Consider the following 17,397-nt stretch of genomic DNA (forward strand, 5'->3'; position numbering starts at 1 on the left):
CCCAGGTGCCAGGCTGCAGAATGTCAGGGGCCAACTGGTTTCTCCACTGTGGCACAGTGGCTTCTGGTCTGATGCAGATGGATCTAATGCCTGCTCCAGCCCTTTTGACTGTGGCTCTCTGCTGTGCAGGGACCTCTGACCTCTGCCTCACTCTGGTGCCTGACCAACTTCTGTCTTTATCCATCTCCCGCGGTCTGTGCTCAAGGCTCATCCAGCTCCCATCCTAGACTTTGAGCAGCTCATTCATCCCACACTTGTAAAACAGATGAAAATGGTTGCCGCACTGTGGCTTTCTTTCTTTCTTTCTCTTTTTTTTTTTTTTTTTTTTGAGATGGAGTCTCACTCCATTGCCCAGGCTGGAGTGCAGTAGTGTAATGTCAGCTCACTGTAACCTCCACCACCTGGGTTCAAGCAATTCTCCCACCTCAGCCTCCTGAGTAGCTGGGATTACAGGCACCTGCCATCATGCCCCGCTAACTTTTGTATTTTTGTAGAAACGGGGTTTCACCATGTTGACCAGGCTGGTCTTAAACTCTTGACCTCCAGTGGTCTGACTGCCTCGGCCTCCCAAAGTGCTGGTCACTGCTCCCAAAGTGTTGGGCCACCATGCCCAAAGGCATGAGCCACTGCACTCACACTGTGGCTTTTTGAATAGTGTTGGAAAAGAAGACAAAAAAAATTAATTTGCCTATGTTTGTAGTTAGAAATACATACCAAAATTCTTGCTGGAAATTGTGCTAAGCCCTAATTTTGATTCAACTAATACAGAAGCATAAAATGCCTTCAATTTCCCTTTACCTCACCCCAACAATGAGTGTCTGAACTTTTCCTTTGGTGGTTAAAAAATGATTTATTTTGTCTTTTTTAAAAAAACCTTAAAACCAAGAGGGAATGAATGTTTCTCCATGAGTATTCATTACTTTTCAACCAGAAAAAATTCTCTATTTTTACAAAAGGGTAAAAATATTTCTCTCCAGGGTAAAGAGAAAACAATGGGCTTAATAACGTAGTGACTGATACGCAGAAACATAACTAAATTCTCATTTTATCTCAGTAACTCATCCAACAGGGTGTAACAGAAAGTAAGGTTTGGTAGGGTGTAATTTATATTGCAATTGACTTTTTTTCCCATATTAAGTAAGGCAGTTTGAAGTAGATTTTTTTAAACAACATGAAAAAATACAACAAAAATGCTATAGTCCAAAGCCAGAACACAGTTCTGTGTGGTCTGCAGATAATTTAGTATTTGAGAAGCCTTTTCAACATTCTCCAATTCCAACCAAAACTAAAGCAAAACTTGGGATGAAAACAAAATAAATGAATAAGCAAATAAAACAGTATCTGTATAATTATCCAAAGATCAAACAATTTAGGGACAATAACATAGAGCAGCATTTCAGCTAGGTCACATGCAAAATAATGGAACAACTATTCGCTGTTTATTTATATTTCACACATTCACTAACAACAAAAAATTCTGGCTAATTTTACTGTTACTATATTTGGGATGATTGCTTTATTAGTCAAAGGGCTTAACATCCGTTTTGTGTAAGTTGAATAGTTCAGGGCATCACGATTATAGTATGATTCATCTTCTGGGTTTGCTCTAGTCCTCCTTCCTCCACAAACACAATTTTAGGTCCACATTTTGAGCCTTTGAAAGAGTAGGAAAATGGCCAGGTGCAGTGGCCCATGCCTGTAATTGCAGCACTTTGGAAGGCCGAGGCGGGTGGATCACCTGAGGTTGGGAGTTAGAGACTAGCCTGACCAACATGGAGAAACCTCATCTTTACTAAAAAAAAAAAAAAAAAAAAAAAAATTTCAAAATTAGCCAGGCCTGGTAGCACATTGCTGTAATCCTAGCTACTTAGGAGGCTGAGGCATGAGAATCGCTTAAATTCAGGAGGCGGGAGCCGAGATCATGCCATTGTACTCCAGCCTGGGCAACAAGAGCAAAACTCTTTCTAAAAAAAAAAAAAAAAAAAAAAGTAGGAAAAATGCCATGCTATATATAGATGTCGAAAGCATATCACAGGGCTTTGTCTTCCCTGCTTCTGATGACAGGAGGCACTTTATTTTAGAGAACCAAACCTCCTGTATGCCAATCCCTACCCTAACCTTTGCTGCCAATCAGAGCCACTGCTCACACAGGTTGGCTCCAGACCTGGCTGGTTCCATCACAGTTCCTGGCACCCCTGGGATAGCATCTGATGCAGCCATGGACTTATCCAGGTGCGTCCAATGAGAGATCTTCCCTGAAACTCTCCTCCCTGAAGTCCTTTAAGGAGTGAAACAGAAAAAAAAAAAACTAAGCCCAAGATTCTAACCTCAGGGAGGATGGCAACCCGAGAGCATGAATCCATCATGCAGAGATGAGCTTGGGGAAGAATGGTGTGGGAAGCTTCTGATGAAGGTCAAGGCCTGGGGTCCCACTCTCCCAGTGCCAGTCACACCTCTGACCTTCTTGTACTATGGTTATAAACATCAATACATTTTCCTGTAAGCTTAGTTTGAGTTGGTGTCTGCTATTTGCATTCAAGGAGTCCAGGTGGTAACCAGTTGACTTTGGGCACACTCAATTGTGGTGACCTGATGGGGCTCTTTCCCATCCCTATTCACAGGACACTGCCTTCACATCCCAAGGGGTGGCTTTCAGCTTCCATTTCTGCTCTGTGACCCTGTCCCCCTGCCAAGGCTAAGGGTCCAAGGGTAGTGCTGGGTCCAACCGAAGTCTCACTTCCATATGTTAGAGTTTTGATCTGAGGGAAGAGTTGTTGGGATCTGGGATACATGAATGGTGGCACTCCAAAGGGAAGGTGATGACACTCCTCAAGCCACCCCGCTTCTGGTCCCTCCTGAGGCGTGGCTTTTTGACACCTTCCTGAGCTCCACGAACTACCCCAGTCCTTCAAATACATTCTATCCTGCCTCCTTTCCCTCCTTCTCTCTCTTTTTGTTCAGCTGGTTGCAAGTGTTTTATTCTTCAAACCAAGAGAACATGAAATTATACACCACAAAACTGTTTTTGTAAATTATCACTTCACATAGAATGCTTTTCACCATGGGAGAATGTAAGACCTCAGTAAAAACTGCCTTCAGCAATAAGGAACTCTGTTTTCCTTGAATGGTGAGCCCAGAGGTAGGATGGCCCCCGGGTGGTACAGTCACCCAGGGATGTCACCAGGCCCCTGTGTTTTATTTCAATGTTTTGGCATGAACAGTACTGACCTGTCAAATGCCAATTCCCCAAACATTCCCAAATGGCTGCCGCTCACAACTGGGGCTGTGTCGTCATTCACATCCAGCAAGAGAGAGAAACTTCTCCTCCATGTGTGGAACAGCATAATCAGATTTGGAAATAATTTCCTAGCAGTGGTGTAAGAACAGCTTTGAGACATATTTAAGAGCCATAAGGGATTCAGCCTGACTGATGGAGGTGTGGGAAGGGAGGAGCTGGGGTGTTGCCCATGTTTCTTGCTTGGGCATCTCAGTAGACAGGGACGCCCTCCCCGAGGTGGGGCCAGATCTGGTTTGGTGAGGATGACGACACAACCGTGTAAGTTTAATGCCTCCCATGCTTCACTGAGGCCTGCCCAGGAGCCTAGTCGGAGCCTGTCAGCAGAGCTTTGACAGGGGCACCAAACCACATCTGACAAGGAATGACTTCTTAAGTGGTGGGATAAGCAAATTATTATAGCTCTCCTACTTATGCAGATAGAGCATTACTATAAAGCAGGCAGCCACCTGAATGATGTACTTTTATATGCCATGAGCATCAAAGCTGTGTGTGATCAGGGTGGATCAGGGCACACAGCTTTGATGCTCACGGTGTATGAGTACATGTGGATGCTGGGTGCCTACAGAGTATCTGTCTCCACTTTCCCTCCACCTTCCAACCCAGTTTTGTTCAGGAGTATGCCCATATCCAGCACTAAAGACGGATCATTAATCCAATCAATGACTCTCAACTCCGGCTGCACATTAAAATCAACCAGGGAGCTTAAAAAAATACCAAAGCCCAGGACCCACCTCCATATATCTATTAATATGTATACACACACACATGACCTAACATTTGCCACCTTAACCATTTTAAAGTATCCAGTGGTATTAACAGCACTTATGTTGTGCAACCAACATCATCGTCCGATTCCAAAATACTTTTCATCTTACAAAACTGAAACTCTATGCACTAATAACTCCCCCCTCCTCGACAGCCTCTGGCAACCAGCATTCTAATTTTGGTCTCTATGAATTTGATTACTCTAGGTACCTTATGTAAGTGGAATCATATAAGATTTCCTTTTCTGACTGGCTTATCTCACTTCACATAGTATCTTCAAGGCTCATGTATGTTGTAGCAGGTGTCAGAATTCCCCTCCTTTTCCAGGTTGAATAATACTCCATTGTATGTGGACAGGCATGCCTCATTTTACTGTGCTTCACTTGATTGCACTTTGCATATACTGTGTCTTTTAACAAATTGAAGTTCTGTGGTAATACAGCAAGTCTATCAGTGCCACCTTTCCAGCAGCCTGAGCTCATTTTGTGTCTCTGTGTTCTCTCGCTTTCCTCTGGCTTCCCTATGCTCTGAGACACAACAATATTGAAACAATTAATAACCCTCATAGCCTCTCAGTGTTCAAGTGAAAGAAGAATCACATGTCTCTCATTTCATTTATTTATTTATTTTAGAGACTGGATCTCATTCTGTCACCCAGGCTGGAGTGCAGTGGTATAATCACAGCTCACTACAGCCTCCAACTCCTGGGCTCAAGCAGTCCTCTCTCCTCAGACTCTCAAAGTGCTGGGATTCCAGGTGAGCCACTGCACCTGGCTGACATCTCTTACTTTAAATCAAAATCTAGAAATGATTAAGCTTAGTGAGGAAGGCGTTTCAAAAACTGAGATAGGCCGAAAGCTAAGCCTCTTATGCCAAACAGCCATATTGAGAATGCAATGGAAAAGTTCCTAAAGGCAATTAAAAATGGTCCTCCAATGAACACATAAATGATAAGAAAATGAAACAGCCTTATTGCTGATACAGAGAAAGTTTGAGTGGCCTGGATAGAAGATCAAACCAGCCACAACACTCCCTTAAGCCAAAGCCTAATCCAGAGCAAAACCCTAACTCTCTTTAGCTCCATGATGACTGAGAGAGGTGAGAAAGCTGCAGAAAAGAAGTTTGACACCAGCAGAATTTGGTTCATGAGGTTTAAAGACAGAAGCTGTGTTCAAAACATAAATGTGCACGGTGAAGCAGCAAGTTCTGATAGAGAACTATAGCTAGTTATCCAGACGATCTAGCTAAGGTCATTAATGAAGGTGGCTACGTTACACAACAGCGATTCAGCACAGACAAAACAGCCTTTTGTTGGAAGAAGATGCCATCTAGAACCTTCATATTCAGAGAGAAGTCAATGTCTGGCTTCGACACTTTAAAGGACAGGCTGATGCTCTTGTTAGCGGTTAATGCTGCTGGTGACTTTAAGGTGAAGCCAATGCCCAGTTACCATTCTGAAATTTCTAGGGCCATTAAGAATTATGCTAAATCTACTCTACCTGTGCTCTAGAAATGAAAAAGTCTGGGTGACAGCACATCTGTTTAAAGCAGAATTTACTAAATTTTTTTTTTTTTAAGATAAAGTCTCGCTCTTGTGCCCCAGGCTGGAGTGCAATGGCAGGATCTTGGCTCACTGCAACCTCCGCCTCCCAAGTTCAACCAATTCTCCTGCCTCAGCCTTCTGAGTAGCTGAGATTACAGATGCCCACCACCACACTCGCTTAATTTTTGTATTTTTAGTAGAGACAGGGTTTCACCACGTTGGCCAGGCTGGTCTCGAATTCCTGACCTCAGGTGATCCACCTGCTTTGTCCTCCGAAAGTGCTGAGATTACAGGTGTGAGCCACCGTGCCCTGCCAATTTACTAAATATTTTAAGCCTATTGCTTTGCCTACTGCTCAGAACAAAAGATTCCTTTCAGAATATTACTGCTAATGGACAGTGCACCTGGTCACCCAAGAGCTCTCATGGGCATGTGCAAGATTCATGTTGTTTTCATGCCTGCTAAACACAACATCCATTCCACAGCCCAGGGATCAAGGAGTCATTGCTACTTTCAAGTCATACTTTTTAAGAAACACATTTTGTAAGCTACCATAGATAGTGATTCCTCTGATAGATCTAGACAAAGTAAATCAAAAACCTTTTGGAAAGGATTCACCATTCTAGATGCCATTAAGAACATTTGTGATTCATGTTCATGGGAGGAGGTCAAGTTATCAACATTAACAGGAATTTGGGAGATATTGATTCCAACCCTTATGGATAACTTTGAGGGGGTTATGACTTCAGTGGAGGAAGTAACTGCAGATATGATTTTAAAAGCAAAAGGCGGGGGACAGTGGCTCACATCTGTAATCCCAGCACTTTGGGAGACCAAGTTGGGTGGATCACTTCAGGTTAGGTGTTCAAGACCAGCCTGGCCAACATGGTGAAACCCCGCCGCTACTAAAAATACAAAAATTAGCTGGGCATGGTGGTGCATGCCTGTAGTCCCCAGCTACTTGGGAGGCTGAGGCAGGACAATGGCTTGAACCCGGGAGGCGGAGATTGCAGTGAGCCAAGACAGTGCCATTCCACCCCAGCCTGGGCGACAGAGCAAGACTCCATCTCAAAAAAAGAAAAGAAAATAGCAAGAGGACTAGAATTAGATGTGGATCCTGAAGATGTGACTGAATGGCTGCAATCTCATGATAAACTTGAATGAAGAGTTGCTTTTTATGGACAAACAAAGAAATTAGTACTTTGAGTTGGAATCTACTCCAGGTGAAGATGCTATGAAGGTTGTTAAAATGACAAAGAAGTACAGAATGTTACATAAACTTAGTGGGTAAAGCAGTTGCAGGGTTTGAGAGGATTGACTCTAATTTTGAAAGTTCTACTCCAGCTAAAAGGCTATCAAATATCATCACATGGTTTGTCATATGTAAAGGGGAGAAAATAAGGAAGTAAAACAGCATTGGCATTCTACAAAGAAATCCTTCCTAAAAGGAAGCGTCAATCGATGCAGCAAACCTCATTGTCTCCTTTAAGAAACTGCCACAGCCAGGCAAGGCACGGTGGCTCACGCCTGTAATCCCAGCACTTTGGGAGGCTGAGGTGGGATGATTGCTTGAGTCCAGGAATTTAAGACAAGCCTGAGCAACATAGTGAGATACCGTCTCTACTAAAAATGCAAAAATTAGACAGATGCGGTGGTGCGTGCCTGTAGTCCCTGCTACTTGGGAGGTTGAGGCATGAGAATTGCTTGAATCTGGAAGGAAGACATTGCAGTGAGCCAAGATTCACACCACTGCACTCCAGCCTGGGTGAGATTGATATGTCTCAAAAAAAACAAACAACAACTACAAACAAACAACTTGCCACAGCCACTCCACCCTTCGGCAATCACCACCCTGATCAGTCAGCAACCATCACCACCGAGCCAGACCCTTCACCAACAAAAACACTATGACTCACAGAAGACCCAGGTAATTGTTAGCATTTTTTAGCAATAAATTATTTCTAAATTAAGACATTATGTGTACATTGCTTTTTTTTAGACATAATGCAATTGAACATTTACTAGGCAACAGAATAGTATAAACATCATTTTTACATGCACTGAGAAACAAAAAAAAATGTGCATGATTTGCTTTGTTGTGATATTCACTTGATTTTGATGGTTTGGAACTGAACCCACCATGACTCTTTGTTAGCCTGGATGTCACACCGTGTTTATCCAGTCATCTGTCAGTAAACACTTGGGTTCACCTTTAGGCTACTGTGCATAAGGCTGCTCTGAACATGGGGCTACAAATATCTTCAGAGAGATTTTTTTGAAAGCTTCCCATTGGGTTTGAATATGCAGCTACGGTTAAGAGCGACTATAAAAGAAATTCCCGAGAGATTGCGAGGGGCCCAGGGAAAGGGCACGCTACCATAGCTGGCTCAATCCAGCTATTCCATCCTAACCATATCATCATGTCAGGTAATCAGCAGCGTAGACATCCGTCTCCTTCAGTAGACTTGGACACCAGAAGGGCGGGGTAGGTTTGTTTACCACAAGAGCTCCCAGATCTAGTTCCAAGCCTAGCGCCCTGTAGGGACCGATTAAGTTGCTGCTGAATAAAGACTACGAAACCATAATTCCACCTTATCCTACTATTAAAACCAATGTTCCCTTCTATTAGAAATTACTCATCATTGTACCCTAGGCCATGCTCTGGTCCTGTAGCCTGACTGGTACCTGGGCCTGAGTCTGCCTGAGTCAGCATCTAAGATCTTTATGAAATAAAATTATATCAGGAAAGAAGATTTGGGTCCTGACACAACAGACGGGACAATGGAGTTGGGAACAATGGTCGCTGTGGCCTCTTACTCCAGCTTCTTCTGGGACAAATGCTCCTAAAAGGGGGCAGGACCCATTCCTTGCATCTGGATGAGAGGCCTAATTTACCTTTCCCTAAATATCTGCTTACCCTCCCCACAACTCACTTTAAAAAGAAAAAGCTGTAGCTGTGTTTCTAGTGAGGTGGGTTTTGTGTACTCTTCATTCATTTCTGTAGCTCCGCATGCTCGTGCTTACTTTTATTTTAACTTTAACCCGAGTTCTCAAAATCATTAAAAAAAAATTTTTACTTTAAGTTCTGGGATCCATGTGCAGAACGTGGAGGTTTGTTACATAGGTATTTGTGTGCCATGCTGGTGGCTGCACCTGTTGAACCATCCTCTAAGTTCCCTCCCCTCACCCCTCACCTCCCAGCAGGCCCTGGTGTGTGATGTTTCCCTTCCTGTGTCCATGTGTTCTCATTGTTCAGCTCCCACTTATGAGTGAGAACATGTGGTATTTGGTTTTCTGTTCCTGTGTTAGTTTGCTGAGGATAATGGCTCCCAGCTTCATCCATGTCCCTGCAAAGGACCTGATCTCATTCCTTTTCATGGCTGCATAATATTCCATGATGTATGTGTACCACATTTTCTTTACCCAGTCTATCATTGCCGAGATCATTTTTTATTAATGCCTACAGAAATTTAAAAGTAGCCCTAGATAAAAAGAGATGCCAGAGAACCTGAGAGTTCACCTCCATTTCATATCGAAGTCCATGAACATATTTGTAGAGAACCTCTTTGTAGCACGAAGCAGCAGTATAGCAGATTGAGAACACCCTCCTCCCCTCCCTGTCTCTATCGCAGAAGACACCAGTGTGGTGTCACGTGGCTTCCAGATCAGGGCCAGGCTGAGGTGAAGCAGGTGATGCAAGGGGCATGCAAATACAGGGTCAGATCTTGTCTTTACTTAAAATATGACTAGTTAGCTCATCATGGGGGTTTTGTGGCAGGAATTTTGATGTGTTTTTAAAAATTGCATTTAAATTATTTATCTTGATTCCTGAGATCTTTAGCACTCCTTAACTTGGAGATTTGTCTGCCTCTTCTGAGGCCTGGGCTTGAGTCAGCTGCTATCAGCACCTGCCTGTGCATTTTAAGAGGAAAGCGTAATGTTGCTGTCTGACAGACCCTCCCAAAGCCATGACACCCCCTTCTCTGAGTTACTTTGGCCTCTGTTCATTTTGACAAATGATCTCCCCAATCTGTTCACTCTGCGGCTTATGCCGCCTCCTTTCCACATTTCCCATAAAAACCCCACACCAAAGACCAGAGAGAGAAGCAAGAAGGCCCATGGGGGGTGTAGGCCTTTCCCTGCAAGGTTTTCTGCCAACTTAACTTTTGAGCTTCAGAGTTGAGATAAACACACAATGAGCAAGAGTCCATTTCTTTGTAAAGAAATCTTTCTTGCACCCATTACCATGATCAATAGTGTCCCTATGTTCAACCACAACCAGCCTTATGCTCTGGAGCTTCAAGGCAGCTGTGAACACACTGGGAAATGGAATTCTCAAGGAATTTTAACTGTGCTAATCATGGCAGCCCTGGAAAATATTTCTAATATGGCAAAAGGGTGGATGGACCTTTAAATGCAGATGGGACTCTGTGTTCCCAACACTGCCTCCGCCTAAAACAGTATGGAAGGAAGCGAAGCCACGATTCCAGGCTCTTCTGATGTGGGGGGACCCTTACCCTGCAAGGGCACTGGAGCCCCAGATTTCAGGCCCCTGTGTATGAGGACCTACGTGGGGAACTGCATCTATTCACCTGTGTCTGTGAGCCTGGGGCTTCTCCTGCACTGCTTGCTGCATCATTAGTAAACCTATATGAATGTAAATGATTGGAGTTTCCAATGCTGTTCTAGCCCATTTTTCAAAATCTTGAGGGTTCAGTGTAGCTCAGCCTCATTTATATTATCTTAATGTTTCATTACTATTGTCACACATGCACCTGAACATAATTATTTACTGCATTGGCATGATGAGAAATATAAATACACACGCAAACAACTTTATCAACAAGTAGTATGAGAAACATATTGACACAGTGACCATAACACCATTCAAACCATCACCACAAGACCTGACCCCAAAGCCTTACCAGGACCGTATGCATCCCAGTGTAGAGCCTGCTGAGACACACCAAGGTGGAAAACACCACGGCCATCACCAGTCCCAACACAAACGGATACTGTCGGGGGGAGGAGGAAAGACAAGGAAATTAGATCACACTCAGACATAGACGATTTGTTGTCATAGGTGGAAACAGGATTCATTAATGTAAGAATTGCAAGTCCAAACCTTTCATTCCCCAGACCAGAATCTGAATATCTAAAAACATTTTTTAAGTGGGGAGACAGAAGAAAGAGAAGGGGAAGATACTTAGGTCTATACAGTACTGGGAAGAATTTTCACAGCACGTAAGCATGCACCTGAGACGTCGTAGGACTTGGCTTTAAGACTCATGACCACAACTATGGTGCTAATAGTTTTTGTGAAATAAGTAACTTTGATTTCTACCTATTTTTAAATTAGAACAATAAGAAACAATTTGACCAAGCAAGGTAGATGGCCAGGGCTATCATCTGAAAGTCCTAACAAGCAACTTCTTCTCCTCTGTAAGAGATGCAGGAGCAATGGACCCAAACTAAGAATCAGCATATTTGCATTCAGATGTCAAAAGCACTTGTGCAGATACGACTGACTCTCAACATTTGCTGCTGAGTAATACTAGTGGCTAGAGGAATCCAGCTAATGCTGAATTATATAAGGAACACACAGATACTCTGCTTATAAACTAGACATAGGCATATAAGCCACCTGCTTCAAGCACTAGTGTCAGTGGTATTCCATAGTGAAAGATCAAAGACAGTAAAGTGCTGTCTATATTATAGACAACTCCTTTAATCTTCACATAACTCTATGAAGTAGGCTCCATTATTAGCCCCATTTTACAAATGAGGAAGCCCTTAGCCATGATAATAAATGACATTAGTAATAAACTTTATCACGAAGAAACTTTCCCATCAGTACTCCCATTTGACCCTCAGAGCAGAAGCTTGGGGCTCAGAGAGGTGCAATGATCTGCCCGAGGTCACACAGCCGAGAGTCAGAACTGGAGGTCATGCTTTCTGAGTCCAAGCCCAGTGCGTTCTTTCCCATGTAACACATGAGTACAAAAACACCTGACTGTCATGTCTGTTCTGAAGATTTATCATTAACTAAAGTCTCTTTAATTTAAAGGTGTTAAGAATTAATGAGCTAATATATTTGGAAATTAGAGTGTGGGCAGTAGCACACATTTTAAAATTTTTATTTCAATAGTTTTTGGGGTACTCAACACACGTGTATATAAATAAGCCAATATACAGAGCTGTTTCTGAGCAAACAAAGCTAGCGAAATATATTCACCATTAAAAATTAAATAGGAAAGAAATGAACAACATGACTCAGACCTTATGAAAACTGCTACATCATGTAAGGTGATGAGAATTTTTTAAGGAGGACTCGGCGGTTCTGCAATGGATGTGTCTGTGGTGGTGGTAGTTATTTTTCTGCTGCAAGCCTCCACTTGCCGCTTTTCTCTTAAGTAATATTAGCATGTTCACAGACTTTTCTGGGCACCAAGAGCAACCCAGTGGGAGCTGGCACTTGGCCCATTACATCCTTCTAGGGCAGCTGACATTGGGTACAACATGGCTCCGCGTCTGCACTAAGTTAATTCAGACAGTGCTAGGAGCTCAGATACTGTTGGGCTGTGGCATGACATTAAAGTAACTTATGACAAAAGTTGGTATCTAGTCAAATATATTCCTTATACCTGTCCCTTTCTTATAGAAGAGAGGTCTAAACCCAGGTGACCAGGTAGAGGGCTACAGCGGTAGAGGTGGGACCCCACACTAGTCCCAATCTTTCCAGCTACATGAGGCTTGACTTCCTGCTTCTGGATAACCTGGAATGTGGACCATCCCTGGGCTTCTGGGGTAAAGGGGCAGGGCAAAACAATACTGTCATTTATCTACAAGACTGCAAGATTGAACGGAATCAAAAACTTCCAGTGGGGCCGGGTGCAGTGGTTCATGCCTATAATCCCAGTGCTTTGGGAGGCCCAGGCAGGCAGATTGCCTGAGGCCAGGAGTTCAAGACCAGTCTGGGCAACATAGCGAGACCCCTTCACTACAAAAAATTAAAAAAATATATTAGCCGGATGTAGTGGTGTATAGCTGTCGTCCCAGCTACTTGGGAAGCTGAGGTGGGAGGATCGCTTGAGCCCAGAAGGTCAAGACTGCAGTGAGCGGTGATGGTGTCACTGCACTCCAGCCCCAGCAACAGAGACCTGTCTCAGAAACAAACAAATAAATAAAACTTCCAATGGGTAAAAGATAACACTTATAAAATTAAACACAAGATTAGAGCCATAGGTCTCACATAGGAGAAAAATAACTTGCATCACTGTAATAATACAACTGTTTAAGTCTTACTATAATTGTCATTTAAGCAGATATTAAGTAAAATTCTTCTATTTTCAACATTTATTAATCCCCTACCACTTAGACCGTTCTAGAAAACTCTGAGCCATCATTTCTAGTGGCTGAACCTTAACCAGGGCAGAGACATCCTTGGAGGCTAATTTGAGGCACAGACTCTTTGCTGCCTCAGGCCCTGGGGAGTCTGGCAGAGGGATTTGGTGGAATCATCTCAGCCCTGGAGGATCATTTGCTAGGACATAAACTCCTCTTGCAAACGGAGGATGAGAGCACTAATTCAAGCACTGTCTTGTCAGGCAGCCCAGGGTGATAATACATGCTGGTCTCCTGGGATGGTCCATATTATGCTATTTGCCCTGGTATCATTATTAATGGTGCTGATGTTCACACTCAGGCACAACCTGATTTGAATACTAAATTACATGGTCACTTTATTTATGATGCAATTGTCATCAGCTTAATATGTTTCTCTTAATCTTTATTTCATAAGCCTTAAGGTCCCTCAAAGCAGCTTTAAGAGAAAATTCAGAAGTGCAGCCTCTATTGGCTGCCTCAGTAGATGGATTGGAAAAAGAAACAGGCCACATTACCTGGTATCTGTCCATAGTAGAGATAAGGAGGGTGAAGGCGATGGCAGTGGATGCCATGGCGTGGGTGGACGGCATTCCATATTCAGCGATCACTCTCTTTTCCAGTTTCACAACTGGAGGGGAGGAGGGACGGGGCCACTTCAAGATATCCTTGGCCACTTGGCCAATATACATCACCAACTGCAAAACCAAAGGACCAAGGCAAGTTTAACAAAATAAGGAAAATGAATGCATTTCCAAGTGTCATGGATTTATTTTGGGGTTCTCAGGTTGTTGGTTGAAGTCTCCTTTCTCTCTGACCAGCTAGCTACCTGTTGGCAAAGTCTTGTAGGATATTTTAGTTGGTGAAAGGGGAACAGGCTTTCTGGATTCCATAGGACTACTGAGCAACTAAGACAAGACATTAATGGATATATTATTTATTTTAATCATATATTTAACAAACATTTACATAGCTTATATATGTGCTGGGCACTGTTCTAGGAGCTTTGCAGATATTTACTCAATCCAGTAACACCTGCAGAATGCACACCCATTTTACAGATGAGTAAACCATTGCACACTCATCTACAGGCACGGAGTCAGCAAGTGGAAGAATTGGGATTAAAATCCAGAACAATCCTTCTAACAACATAGATGGAGCTGGAGGCCATAATACTAAGCAAATTAATTCAGGAACAGAAAACCAAATACCACATATTCTCACTTATAACTAGGAACTAAACATTGAGCACACAAGGACGTAAACATCGGAACAACAGGCATTATGGACTACCAGAGGGGGAGGGAGTAGGCTGAAAAACTACTGTTTACTATGCTCACTACCTGGGTGCACTATACCCACGTGACAAACATGCACATGCATCCCCCATATCTAAAATAAATGTTGATTTAAAAAAAAAGAATTGGATGTCCATATCCTCTAAAAGTGGGTACTGTTATTAACAACAGACTTATTTATTTTGTCAAGGAGTGAATAGGATTATTAACAATAGACTAATTAATTTTGTCAAAGGAATTTACAGTCAACTTCATAATGTGATATCCAAGAGCAACATATTTACTTAGGTACCTGCCTTTGCAGCTAAAGTATTGTCTGAGAACTGGCTGTACCAGTCCCATCCAGGAGCTGCTTTAAAATGCATCATCTCAGGACCTTCCTTAGACCTACTAAATTAGAATCTCCATTTTCAAAAGACTGCCAGGTGATTCGTGTGCACAAGGGAATTTAAGAAGCACTGAGCTAGATAGTACTGTTGTACAAATCACTTTGTCAGGGGCTTTAATCATAAAATATATCTTACCAGGACTGTGTTGACCTTACTAGGGTTTTATTTAGCTAGTGATGGATGGCATTACCTTGCTTCGAACAAAACCAGCTATGAGGAACCATTTCAAAATCATTTTGATTAGTCAGCTGGATTGCTGTATGAGTTCCCACATTCTAGTGTTTTCTTTTAACTCCTTTAGTTGCTGGTTAATTCTGTGCATAATTCCAGCAAACCCAGTAACCCCCCGAGAAGGTGTTGCATGTTTTTGTGCTTCACTGCCACTTTGCTCTGGGCTGAAAACCAAGAACCACTCCCTGTGCACAGCAGGCCAAATCCACAGGCTATAAAGCCTCAGTGACAATTACTCTGAATTCCATAGCTGCAATTTCGAATCGGACTTTGAAACTTAACTTCTTTACCATCCCCTTACCACCAGGAACCGCTCTCCTGGAAACCAGCTCACTCTTTTTATGTTTCTGCCTCACTCCTGTGAACCTGTAAAAACTGCATCTAACTGACCATTATCTGGGGAGCTGAAAAACTTGCAGGTGTTATTGACTACTGAGAATTTCTCAGAAGCTGCTTGAAATATACTTCTCAGTCCTACTTCTTCCTCACCCACCAACATATAAACTATTATAGGTATAATTACTAATCCTAGTTCCCTCAAAAATACTTAAAATCCTCACACCATACATAACATAGAGGATAAGGGTAAAAAAATACTTAAAATCCTCAGAAACAGAAACTTTAAAATCATAAAAATAATGATTGGGTGACTCTCCTTCAGATAAAGTTTAATTTCTTTGAGGTTCATGAGTTCCTTCGTCTTCATTTGTATCTCATCTTCTATGTTTGAAGAATGTTTTGTAGAATTAGGAAAATTATTCATTTTATTTAAAACTATTACTACAGCTGTATATTATTTCTCATTAATAATTTTCAAGTAACAATGACTGTGATCGCAGCTCTCTTTAAACAAGAGAAAACAGTTAGAGCTACATTTTTCAAGTTGCAGAAGAAAAGTATCACTCTTAGAAGTTTGTATCCTGTCTCTAACATTGTCATTTGTGACAATGATGCTATGATGGGCCAAGCCTTGTATTAGGTCCCCATCCTTGAGTAGGGAAAACAGTAACACAATAAGAAGATTTCAGGGGATAATGTGAAAAGGCTTTGAAAAAAATCCACAGAATTCTATGGGTATGTGTGTGTATATATATACATATATATGTGTGTGTATATATATATATATACACATATATGTGTGTGTGTATATATATATATATAGAGAGAGAGAGAGGAGAGAGAGAGAGAAAGAGACAGAGAGAGAGAGAGAGAGAGAGAGAGAGAGAGAGAGAGAAACTCCGGTTCAACCTGGATGGCCAGGGAACCTGAGGTTAGTTAAATGGAAATAGGATAGTTCCCTGACCCACCTCACAGGATTTGCGACAGGGGTGTGGCTCCTCTGTTTGAATGCAGCTGCTGCTCAAACCACTTAAGCGGGGGAGCACGCAGATGGGCAGAAGTAGGAGCCAGAGCGAGAGCTTTTGGGGCTTTGGCCCCATATTAGGAGTCTAGGGGTGTGTGTCTGCAACTCTCAAAGCCCCAGTGGGTGTGCTACAGTGCTCTTTTAGCTCTGTCATCACAGACAGCTTAAGTGTTAACCAGCTCTGTGCCATCTTGGTACCTAGGTTCTTGTCCAGCATCCAGGGAGGATCAGGTCACACACAGACTTGAAGGCTGGTGAATGCAGGGGTTTTATTGAGTGATGGAGGTGGCTCTCGGTGGAAGGGATGGGGAGCTGGAAGGAGGATGGAGTGGGAAAATGATCTTCCCCTGGAGTCTGGTTATCCAGCTGCGGATCTCCTCTCTGATTGTTCCCAGCCGAACTCTGAGACATGATTTCTCTTCTCTCCTTCTCTGCTGTGCCATTCTGCTGCTCTTTTGCTCTTCTGTTTGTCTGCCTGTGGAGCCTGGGGTTTGGGGTTTATATGAGTACAGGATAAGGGGGCATGAAAACAGAAATGCCTGTTCCTATTTAGGGCCATGAGTTTCCAGGCTGGAGGGTGGGGCCTTTGCCAGGGGACCACCCTCTTCTACCCAGTATTTCCTTGTCTCTTGTCTGTATCAAAAGGAAGATGATTTAACTAAGAGATGGGTAAAGAAGCATCCAGGTTACAAGAACAGCCAAAGCAAAGGCTTGGGGAAGTGATGCCGGATGGTATGTAGTGGGAACTACTAGGAGATTAGGACCACTAGAGTTAAAACTGTGAGACACACCACTACACATTCACTAGAAGGGCTAAGACTAACAAGACTGACCACATCAAGTGTTGGTGAGGATATGGAGCACATGAACCTCTCATATGCCTCTGGAGGAAACACGAAATGGTACCACCACTTTGGAAAATAGTTTGGTAGTTTCTTTAAAAGTCCACTTTATACTTACATGATAAGTTTCTTAACATATACTTATCATATGATCCAACCAACCCACTCTTAGGTGTTTGCTCTTGAGAAACAAAAGCAACGTGACCAAATACTCATATATGAATGTTTCTAACAGCTTTTTTTTTTGGTAATAGTCCTGAATTGGAAACAACCCAATTACCATTA

The 17,397-nt window shown here is 42.7% G+C and overlaps 1 protein-coding gene across 1 annotated transcript in view; it reads right to left on the minus strand.

The window, feature by feature from the left end:
• SGPP2 (sphingosine-1-phosphate phosphatase 2) overlaps positions 1 to 17,397 on the minus strand; it is a 149,232-nt gene that overhangs the window by 23,117 nt on the left and 108,718 nt on the right. The window contains exons 3-4 of the mRNA XM_021666546.2: positions 13,508 to 13,687; positions 10,532 to 10,621 (exon numbers count right to left, since the gene is read on the minus strand). Coding sequence (XP_021522221.1) covers positions 10,532 to 10,621; positions 13,508 to 13,687 — 270 coding nt within the window. The remainder of the gene's footprint in view (positions 1 to 10,531; positions 10,622 to 13,507; positions 13,688 to 17,397) is intronic.

Source organism: Aotus nancymaae, unplaced genomic scaffold, assembly GCF_030222135.1.
Source record: "Aotus nancymaae isolate 86718 unplaced genomic scaffold, 86718_ANA_hifiasm-v0.15.2.pri h1tg000008l, whole genome shotgun sequence".
Lineage (NCBI taxonomy): Eukaryota > Metazoa > Chordata > Mammalia > Primates > Aotidae > Aotus > Aotus nancymaae.